Genomic DNA, 11,059 nt, shown 5'->3' with positions numbered 1-11,059 from the left:
GGCAATTTTAGAATAAATTCATGGAATAATTTCCAATGGGATCCTTACAGAATTTTCTGAAGCAAGCTTTAGAGCAATTTCTGAATCAATGCTTGAAAGAATCTTCAGAGGAAATCAATAGAGTAATTTGACCGGAAGTTTTTGAGGAATTTTCTGATGAAGATTGAAGGAATTCTGCGAAAAAAATAAAAAAAAAGACATTGATGATATTTTTTAAGAAATACTGAATTTCTGATATTTTGATTTTTTAAGTTAATAGAGGAATTCAAAAAAAAACCGTAACAGATTTTCCGAAAGAATCCCTGTCGGGGATTCTAAAAGATCCCATGGAAGATTTTCCAATGGAATGCTTGGAGAAATTCTTGTAGGATTTATAAAAAAAATGACGAGGAATTTCAAAAGCATCCCATTGAAAGCGCTCCAAAAGATTTCTTGAAGTAATCCCTGAAGGAAATTTCCGAACGAATCCTTGAAAGAGCGTCGTGCGATTGCAATGGTCTCATTTGTAAACGATATAGTTTCGCAAAAAATAACTCAACTGAAATTTTATCAAAATTAAATTTTTACATACCTAGCCGGCAATTACGAACTCGAAATATGTTTTCAACCAACCACTGCCGAACAAATTATGCGAAATATGACCCTTTTAACCGAATGATGGCATTTTATAATCGCCGCTGTGAAACTATTGACTTTACAATGTCTCGGAAAAAAACTAAAACAAAACTTAAAGTCAATCCGAAACCAAAACAATTTAAATTTAAGCTAATTTAAGTATTCTGTTTTTATGTAATATTCACATGTGTGCATTGTTTGACGGAATAAATAAATAAATATTATATGACTGATTTCTAAGAAGAAGTTCTTAAGAAGACTTCCCAATGAAATACTTGGAGAAATTTCTGGAGTAATCTTTAGACTAAATTCGGAATAAATCCTTGGAGAACTGCCTAAATAAATTTCTAAACTGGTGTTAAATCGATTTTATAGTAGAAATTAACTAATTTTATTTTTAAGGAATAGTAAATTTCTAGAGTTATCTATGAAATATTTCCTAAAAGAGCACTTTGAAATTTTTTTACAGTTATCTTCTAAGGAATTTTTGAAGAAATCCCTGGAGGAGTTTCTAAAGACATTCATAGAGGAATTCCTGAAGCAATCAAAGTAAGATTTTCCTAGATTTTACGAGTACTTAGGGAAATTGCTGAAGAAAACTTTACTGAAATTTCTGATTTAATATTTGAAATAAATTTCCTAATGTATTTATTAGGCCACTGGAAAAAATCCGTTAGAAACTTTGTAGCAATTTCTGAAGGAATTCTCAAATTCTGATTTGAGATCCCTTCAGAAGTTTCTGGGAGAACTTCTGAAAGAATTCGTGGAACATTTCCCGATTTATTTTTGATAAACCCCCGCAAAAATTTAGTAATGAATCTCTGGAAGAATTTTTAAAAGAATCCGTTGTGAATTTTTTAATAAGGCTGATACCAGGCTTGTAAACATTCGACACTGTTCACTACATGCGTTTCGTTGCCGCGGTCGGGTGTCAGCTTGCTTTGTTTCATTCGAGCGCGACCGCTACCTCTTACCACACAACACGAGCGGCAGAACGAAGATCAATAAACAAAAAAGTGGGTCAAATCATCGTCGTCTGACACGATGACATTTGTCAAATTCCAGCTTTTTGAAAGATTTCAGCCAATTTTGATTAAGATTGGTATAATATTAGTTTATAAGGCTGACACAAATTTCGATTTTCTGTAATGTCACCGCCCCCTCGGAAAATTTTGGTTGGAATCCGACATGTTGAGGGGGGACACAAATAAATTATTCAAGAAATTGAAACTTTTTAAAATGAAATTAGAGTCGTCGAGAAAATTTCTTAACAAATCCGATGAGTTTGACGATTTTGCCTAATTGTTTGGGTAATTTTGCATCAAATGCACTTATTATTTATCATCCTCCCCCTTAACGAGTCAACGAGTAAAGTGACAAAAGAAGAAAATGAAATTTGTTCCGGCCTAATCGTGTGTGATAAATCGATTACGACTCATACATTTATCCAAAACAGCTCTCTTTATGGGAAAGACAGGAATAACAAAAACCGAACCATTTCTCGAAGACGCAATCGTGATCAAGCGCATTCATTCGACATTTTTGTTCCGTACAGTAGACAAAAAGACAGTGAGACAAAAAGTGAAATAAATATTTGTAACGGCCCTAATATCCAGAAGAATTTTTAAGGCATATGTGGACGAAATGCTGGAAAAAGTTCAATAGAAGAAGAAACCACACAAGACTTCTTGAAGAATTCTCTGAAAAATTTTTCCTTGAAGAATCCACGGAGTATTTATTGAAAAAAAATCCATAGGAACATTTCCAAATGAATCTGAGAAAGCATTTCTGTAGGAATATCGGGAAACGAAATTTCAAAACTAGTCCCTGGGAAAAAAAAATCTGGAGCAATTTTCAAAAGATTTTCTGACAAACACCATGAAAAAAAAAACAGATGGTAACACTGAAAGAATTTTTCAAAGAATTTCTGAATGGGATAAATTTCTACGGTAATCATTAAAGAAAATTTCTTTGTATTTTTTTTTTAAGAACCCGTGAAGAAATTTCTGGATAAATTTCCGAAGGTTTGACAAAAGGAGATTTTCCTACATGGGAGAGCCAAAATTATATGGAAAGGAAATTGTTTGTTATGAGGACATAAAAATATAAAAAATAATCACAGGATGGAAAAAATCTCAATTTCAGAAAAGATCTATTTTTAACAAGCATGGATCTAGTTACTCAGTGAGTATCCTGGAGTAACCTCATGACACCACTGCACCTGATGCCACGAGAAGCTCTTTGTTTTTTTACAAATTCTTCAGGTGTTGTTTAATAAAGATTTCAATAATTTCGATTTTCTCTTATGTCATCGCCAATCAATCCTTGTGGGAATTCCACCAAGCGTGTCTGATGGAGAGTTTCCAGAAATTTCTTTAGCAACTCTTTCTAGAATTATTTCAGAAAATTCATTGGGATGTTTTCACATAATCTTTAGGAATTAAATAAACAATTTATTCAAAAAATCCTCCAAAGATTTTTTCAGAAATTCCTGCATGGATTCCATCTAAATCCTACTAAAGAATTCCATCTGAAATATCACTTAAGACTCGTTCACTAGTTTAAGGATTTTTCAAGAATGTCAGTAAGAGATTATCTCAAACATTTTTCCATGATTTTCTTCCCCTGGAAAATATCGTCAGAGGTTACCGAAGAAATGCCTTGATGGTTTCTCTCTGGAATGCCTCCTCACGGTGTCGAAATTTCGATTATTATCGAACTTTCATGTACCTCGGATTTTTCTTCATAGAATGTCAGAATTTTGGCCAAATAGTACGAATGGAAAATTTGAAAATATTCCATCGGGGAAATTTTGATTTAGCTGAGTTTTTGGCTATTTTCCATACTAAAATTCAATAAATACTGTTCTAGCCTAATATACGTCCCATACAAAATGTATGGAAAAATTTTCGCCGATGAAATATTTTCTAGTTTTCCGATTATGAATATATTGCCCAAATATAAGTCATTTTCGAAGAAAAATACGAGGTACATGAAAGTTCGATAATAATCGAGATTTTGACACCGTGGCTCCTTCGGATCTTTCAGAAATATTTCTGTTTTCGACAAATGCAGCGGCTGGGAGCAACGACGAACTCACGACCGAACTAACGGGAATTTCACTCCCACGACCACGACGGTGAACTAGACGCGACTGTGGAAGACCGGACTGCAAGAACTTCGGATTTTTCGGCCCACAGTTGGCCTACGCGACAGAAATTTGTTCGTTCTCGTTCGACTTCTATAATTTGACTGACTCTTCTACTGACTATCCTAATGCGTTAGTATGTGTAACAATGAAAATTTTCCTGCACAAAAAACATCTACTTCCTGTAGATCTGTCTAATTATCGCTCTTTTCTACTACTTCTAATTCATACACTTTCAATTTATTTTAGGCAAATTCAAGATTAAACACAAATTCAAAGTTATTAGTAAATGTTAATCATCCATCAAACATCCCGGGCCCCGTTGAAACGGTTTGTTTCAACCATTGATCTTGTTGTACGCTGTTGGCCATCGTCTTCTGCTGCATCCTCGATCGGAAGCACTCGGACCTGAGTGACGGCTCGCTTGAATGAACCACGTTCAGTGCGTACCAGCACAACACGCACAAGACCATCACTTCCGGGATACGCTTCTTCCACTCGCCCGAGGTTCCACATGAACGGTGGGAGACCGTCCTGCTTCAAGAGCACCAGAGCTCCGACTTGGAGATTGGGTTTGGCCGCCTTCCATTTGGACCGCTGATGCAGCTGGCTGATGTAGTCGGTCGACCACAGGTTCCAAAAGTGTTGCACTGATCGACGCATTTCCTGAAGGCGAGAAAGTCGGGATACTTCGGTGTTAGTGACATCTGGCTCCGGGATCGAGAACATGGGTTCCCCAATCAAAAAATGGCCTGGGGTCAACACGTTAAGGTCATCTGGGTGGTCCGTGAGAGGCGTGAGAGGCCGGGAGTTTAGTATGCTCTCGATGTGCATTGCAGCGGTGGAGAACTCATCGAAAGTGAAAGACCTTCCTCCAAAAATACGTCGGAAATGGAACTTGAACGATTTAACCCCGGCCTCCCATAATCCCCCAAAGTGGGGTGACCGAGCTGGTATAAAACGGAAATTTATTCCCGCTTCGATGCAGTAGTTTGTCCATTCATCCGACTTGAACTGTTCGAGGTATCGTCGGCGTAACGCGTTCAATTCACGATCAGCCCCGACGAATGCTGTAGCGTTGTCGCAATGTAGCTCAGTTAACCGCCCGCGTCTGGCTACAAACCGTTTTATCGCATTTATGCACGCGGCGGTCGTGAGATCGGTCACGATTTCAAAATGCACCGCCTTTACCGCCAAGCACACGAAAATCGCGACGTACATTTTAACGTTTGCCCCCCTTCCATACAGTGGACGCACGCTGAATGGCCCGCAGTAGTCCAAACCCGTTCTTGAAAATACTCGCGATGGTACCACCCTAGCTGCAGGCACTGGTGCCATCTGTTGATTGCATTCGGTGGGACGACAACGGAAGCATGTAATGCAGCTACGCACTATCTTTCGTACAAGGTCACGGCCGCGTAACGGCCAAAATCGTTGGCGCATGGTGGCTAATAATAGAGAAGGTCCAGCGTGAGCCGTCCTCAAATGCAAGGATCGGGCTATCATGAAACTGTAGCGGTGTTTTGCTGGTAATATGAGAGGGTATTTGGAATCAAACGGCCCAGCTTTGTTTTTCAATCGGCCATCCAAGTAGAGGTGTGCGCCAATTTGAAATCGATCGGCGGCGGCGTTTTGCAATTTTTTGGCCGGCGGCGGCGGCGTGATCGGCGTGACGCCGAATGCATTTTCGGCGGCGGCGGCGGCGGCGTGAAACGGCGTGGCCATAATTTTTATTTTATTTTTTTGCTAATTCCGTTAATCAATATCAGTGTTTTATTTTTTAGTAACTCATCATGTTGAAGATTCAATGACATGTTTATAGTTACGGTTTTGTTATATTTTTTTTTTATTCTCACATGTTTTTTTTTTTATTTATTGAAATCAGTGACGGCAATTGTCAAATTACGGTCGTCTGTACCGACGACCAGCAGCGCCAGCGTCGTTGATTTGTTTTTGTTTTGATAGTCGTCTTGACAACCCGAGCGGCATTTTCGGAAATGTATGCTTTCGAAATTCTTTTGACCGCTGTCTGCTGAACTTCAACCACCTACTGATACTCAAAGTCAGTATTTTCAATTTCAACTGATTCGTTTTAATTAAGAACGATGCAGAAGCAAAAATGCAGTTGTTTTGCTTCACTCGTCAAAAGTAACTATAATGCATCGAGTTAAGGTAACATATCAGTATTTGCATGCATAAAACCATAATAAATCAATTCCAAATTGAAATATTCATATTCAAATTCATCGAGTTGAAGTTCAGCTGAACTGAACTTCAACTACAGGGGATGACACCACAAGACGCCGCATTCATTGTCTCGTCTCTTCTTTTTCATGTTCATTCTCGGTCTCGTGACTATGGGTAAACTGTGTTTGTTTATTTGTGCTCGTTTTCGCACAAATTGAACATCATTGTGCTGATTTTTTTCGACACTGAGCTGCGCAAAAATTAATCCAGAATGGCCTCGTAAAGGAATTCCCGGAAGAAATTCTAAAGGAATTCCCGGTGGAACTTCTAGAGGATTTTCCGAATAAACTATTAAAAGAATTCCCGGAGGACTTCGTACAGGCATTCCCGTAGGTACACCTAGAGGAATTCCCGGATGAACCTTCTGAATGAATTTCCAAAAACATCTTAATAAGGAACGTTTGGAAAAACTCCTGGAAGAATTTCGGAAACAAATTTCAGAAGAACTCTAAGAGAAATTGCCGGAGAAACTCTCAGTGGAATTCACGGAAGAACTCCTAGAGGAATTTGCTGAGGAATTTTTAGAGGAATTACCGTAGCAAATCATAGAGGAATTTTCGGAGGAAACTCTGGTCAATTTTTTATGCAACTCTCAGAAATACTTTTAGAGCAACTAATAAATAAATTGCCGGAACAGCTTTCTGAGGAATTTTCGGAGGTACTCCTAGAGAAATTGCCGAAGAAATTCGGACAGGAATTCAAGGAAGAACTCGTAGAGAACTACCAGAGGTATTCCTAGATGAGTTCCCGGACGAACTCTTAAAGGAATTTCCGGAAAAATTTCTTGAGGAATTTCCAAAGAAATACGTAAAGAAATTCCCTGAGGAACTCGTAGAGGAGGTCGTAGAGGAACTCGTAGAGGAGTTCCCGGAGGTACTCCTAAAATTCCCGGATGAACTCTCACATAAATTCCTGAAAGAAGTTGCAGAGAAATTCTCGATAGTACTCTAAGAAGAATTCCCAAGAAATTCATGAAGAAATTTCCGGAAGAACTCGTAGATGAACACGTGGAAGGACTCATAAAAGAATTCCCGGAAGAACTTCTAGAGAAATTCCCCGAGATACTTTAAGAGAAATTGCTGGGAGAACTCCTAGAGGAGCGTTTGGGGAAACTACTGGATGTATTCCCGGAAGATATCATGAAGGAACTCCTAAGAGGAATTCCCGGAGGGACTCCTAAAGGAATTACTGAAGGAACTTTACAAGAATTTCCGGAAGAACTTCTAGAGGAACTTCCGGGAAACTCCGGCATACCCAGTGCAACTTCTAGATAAAACTTATAGAGCAACTCGTAGTGAATTTGCCTTCGGAACTTCTTCCCGGTGAAACTCGTAAACGTGTTCCCGAAGATGTTGGAATTCCCAGAAGTAGTCCCAGATGAATTCCTGGAAGAACTTCTAAAGACAGTCACGGTGAAACTCTTAATGTAACTCCCGAAAAAAAAATCGGTAAGGAATCCCCGAAGGAACTCGTTGAAGAATTTCCGGAGGAATTCCTTGAGGAAATCCTAGAGTAATTCCCACAGGAACTTCTAGAGCATTCCAGAGAAGTCTCTGGAAGAATTTCAGGAAGAAATCGTAAAGAAACTTCTGGAAGATTTCCAGGAGGAACTGCTACAGAAATTGCCGGAAGAACTCCCAGAAGAATTCCCGGTAGAACTTCTAGAGGAATTACCGGAATAAACTTCTGGTATTTCCAGTGCAATTTCTATGAACTCTTAAAGAAATTTACATAGAAATTCATAAAGGAATTCCCGGATGAACTCGTTGAAGAACTCGAGGAGGAATTTCCGGAGGTGCTCCTTGAGGAAATGACGTACGAACTCCTAAAGGAATTCCCAGGAAGAACTTCTAGAGGAATTGCCGCAGGATCTCCTAAAAGAATACACGGAGTAACTTTTAGAGAAATTTCTAGAGAAAGTACTATTGAAAGTCTTAGTTAAACTTCTGTAGCAATGCCCAGAGAAACTCCTAGAGGATGTCTCGGAGGAAACTCTCGGAATTCCAGAAGAACCTTTTAGAGTTTCCGGAGGAACTCTTAGCGAAATTCTTGGGGAAATTGCTGGAAGAATCCTCAAAAGAGTTACTGGAGAAATTTCATCTCTTCTGTAGATGAACACGACAAAAACATGTTTTTTTCAGAATCACTAGCATTTTCTTCGATCTTCGGAATCCGTACATTCTTTCAACAGCCATCAGTTATCTTCAGGAACCCCGGTATCTAGGATTTAAAACAAATGCCGGTGTAACTGAGCGTAATTTGATCTATTTTTCGCGTTCCAAATTTTCAGAACTGTTATAAACTTGGACCATAAAAATTGACAACCGCTGAAAACGACCTTATAAATGCTATATATGCAGATGACTCCAATGCTTGAAATATTGTAATGAAATAAATCAATAAATAATATAATTTTTCAATACGTTTTTGAGATCGGCGTAAAAAAAAGGAGTTCGGCGGCGTAAGCGGCGGCGCGCCGAAAAATAATCGGCGGCGGCGGCGTGAACCAAAAATCGGCGGCGGCGTCGGCGTGGCGCGGCGGCGCACACCTCTACATCCAAGCGCAGTAAGCCTTGCTCATCAATAAACACATTCAAATTTTTCAGGGGGGATTTACTGTCAAATTCATTTGAACCTCGACCGTTTGCAGTTTTGTTCATGAGAACGTGAATTTCCTTAGAGAAAATATTCAATTGTGATATTCTTACCAATCTTTTCAGCGCCTCGTCCACCTCCGACGGAGTCAAGTGGCCAACGGATCGGCCTTAGTACGCAGACAGTTTCTTCCAAATCGAAGGCAAAGTGCTACGATCTTCAAGAGTTTTCCCAGCTCGGAGTACCGCTCGAAAATGGCATCGTCGACCTGGTCGACCTCAACTGCAGCTAGCACGGTTGTAGAACGTTTTTCTCCCTCGACATCATGAAGAGTGGGCACAGACAAACAGACATACTACTCAAATCGAAATCATCGCACGATTTAACGGTCATTTTGAAAATAAAGTGTGGTTCGGACTGTGCTCGCATGTGTCATGGTGGCGTTGCTGTGCCTCAATTTTGCAGAGAAATGAACGCGACGCCGATCAATGTTTACATAAAATGACTCAATCATGAACTTTCATTCATGTTTTATGAATGGATAACGCCACGGGGGAGTCGTCACCTGCAAAATTGTTACATCGAGCCGAGGGAAACAGCACCTGCAAACGAATGCTTCGGATTGAGCATTATAGAGGGTGCTAGTGAGATGCCAAACGATGTTTTTGAAGTAATTTTCTTCTAAGTAGTATGTCTGTTTGTCTGTGGAGTGGGTACGCCTTTTGGAAATTCTGGCCAGTTGTCTTCCGGCAGAGATAAGAACGGTGGGCCGTTCCACCACAAATGATCTCCGTGTATTTGGCTTGGCTGAATTCCTCGAGATATTCTATCAGCCGGATTAATTCCAGAAGGGACTGTAGGAATCCATTATTATTTCCGAAGCACAAGCCAAACTCTTTATCCACCATCCGAACTTACTTCACACCGGCCGAACACACTTCTTCACTTTTTTCAACTTTTCACAGGAGCTCCGCTGCACAGAACTTCTTCGAAGCACATCGAACTCAAAACTGAATTCTCCTTTCCGATCACCGTTTCCGCAGCACTTTGTTCTTTATACATCTCTTACACACAAATCTTCAAAACTTCTCGCACACTCTCTGCCTTCCAACTTCCTGTCTTGCCCTGTTTACACGATTTTAGACCAACTTTATTTTTAGACTAGTTCATGCTGTCATGCAGTACTAGAAAACTACACTCAACAAATATCAACATTCAAAATTAGTATTGCAGTTTTTTTTAATTTATCTCACTTAATACCTACATCCACCTCCACTCCTACTCTTATTTTTTAACTATACCAACACCATAATACCATATCAACATAAAAATACCGTTATAATATAATGGTATAATTGTACAAAACTTGGGAGCTTATATAATAGCTGTGTTTAACAATATGCTTACGTGGATTTATTTTCACTATGAAAGAGCGATTAAAACAGATTAAAACTCTTCCACGGAAATTAATATAGATCGGTGTTAATACGATTTTCCAGCCATCAATCAGGCATTACCAAACCAGCCCAACAAATGACTAACACAACGTGAATCAGCAACCTTGGATGAATGTCGAGCTTGATGTCGGACTCGAGGTCGGACTTCAATAGGGCACTGAATTGTTTTGATTTTATATGGGATTTTGACGTTTCTCGGCCTTGTTGTTTACAAAGGAAGGATATATTTTCATGCAGTGCCCTCATAGACTAATTTCAAGACCTCGATGTACCAAAGAAAACCATTAAATTTTCTGTATCCAGTCCGGTACCCAATAAATATTCATTACCGTGTATTTTTTCGTGTAAATTACCTATTGTGTAAATTATATTTAGCGTGTTACACCGATCTGACAGCTCTGACAGTAAGGCACTAAACATAAATTACGTAAGTGAGTACCAAGGATTGTTCACAATCTGCGAATTTGACTGCGGAAAAGATCGCGACCATGACGCCGCTGGTGCCCTAAATCAAGTATTTGGCATAATGACAACATTCTAATGGCACCTTAGGTGGACCTTTATTATTCCGTGAATATTTTAAATTATTACACATACATAAATAATACTTACGTTTTCAAGAACCAACACGACCAGGGAGGGTGCAGGTACGTCAAACTCGAACAAACTACGCCTACCTAACATGCATCGAGCGGGCCTTCCCAAACAACACAATGCGATTTCGCGGGCCACCCCCATCGACAAAACAAACCGATTTCCAAGCAGGATTCGACTAGGCTTCTGGTCGCGTTGCCAGTCACACTAACACACTCCCAAAAGATGAGCAGTAGGCCTACCTTGCCGCATGCGGGTCCCCTGAACACGACCAATTCTTGCAAAAGTACTTTTTCCGTGTAGAAATACATTCATATCACATTCAACGAAGGGTGGTATACCCTTTGGGTATACCTTCTTCTCGAATGTCACTCCGTCGCCTGCGAGCGATGGGTGATCTGCT

General features: G+C 39.7%; 1 protein-coding gene across 1 annotated transcript; it reads right to left on the bottom strand.

The window, feature by feature from the left end:
• Positions 1–3,887: 3,887 nt before the first annotated feature.
• On the bottom strand, positions 3,888–8,936 carry LOC134289033 (uncharacterized). Its single transcript, XM_062855024.1, has 2 exons — positions 8,719–8,936; positions 3,888–4,429 (listed from the first exon to the last, which is right to left on the bottom strand). The coding sequence occupies exon 2, from the start codon at positions 4,424–4,426 to the stop codon at positions 4,067–4,069; it is 360 nt and encodes a 119-aa protein (XP_062711008.1). The 5' UTR covers positions 4,427–4,429; positions 8,719–8,936; the 3' UTR covers positions 3,888–4,066.
• Positions 8,937–11,059: the final 2,123 nt, after the last annotated feature.

This window comes from Aedes albopictus, chromosome 2 (genome assembly GCF_035046485.1).
Source record: "Aedes albopictus strain Foshan chromosome 2, AalbF5, whole genome shotgun sequence".
NCBI classification, from domain to species: Eukaryota; Metazoa; Arthropoda; class Insecta; order Diptera; family Culicidae; genus Aedes; species Aedes albopictus.
This window is presented reverse-complemented; position numbering and strand designations above follow the sequence as displayed.

Bases quoted from the DNA above. Each gene is read 5' to 3' on its own strand.
- LOC134289033 (XM_062855024.1), bottom strand. From the start codon at position 4,426: ATGCGTCGATCAGTGCAACACTTTTGGAACCTGTGGTCGACCGACTAC.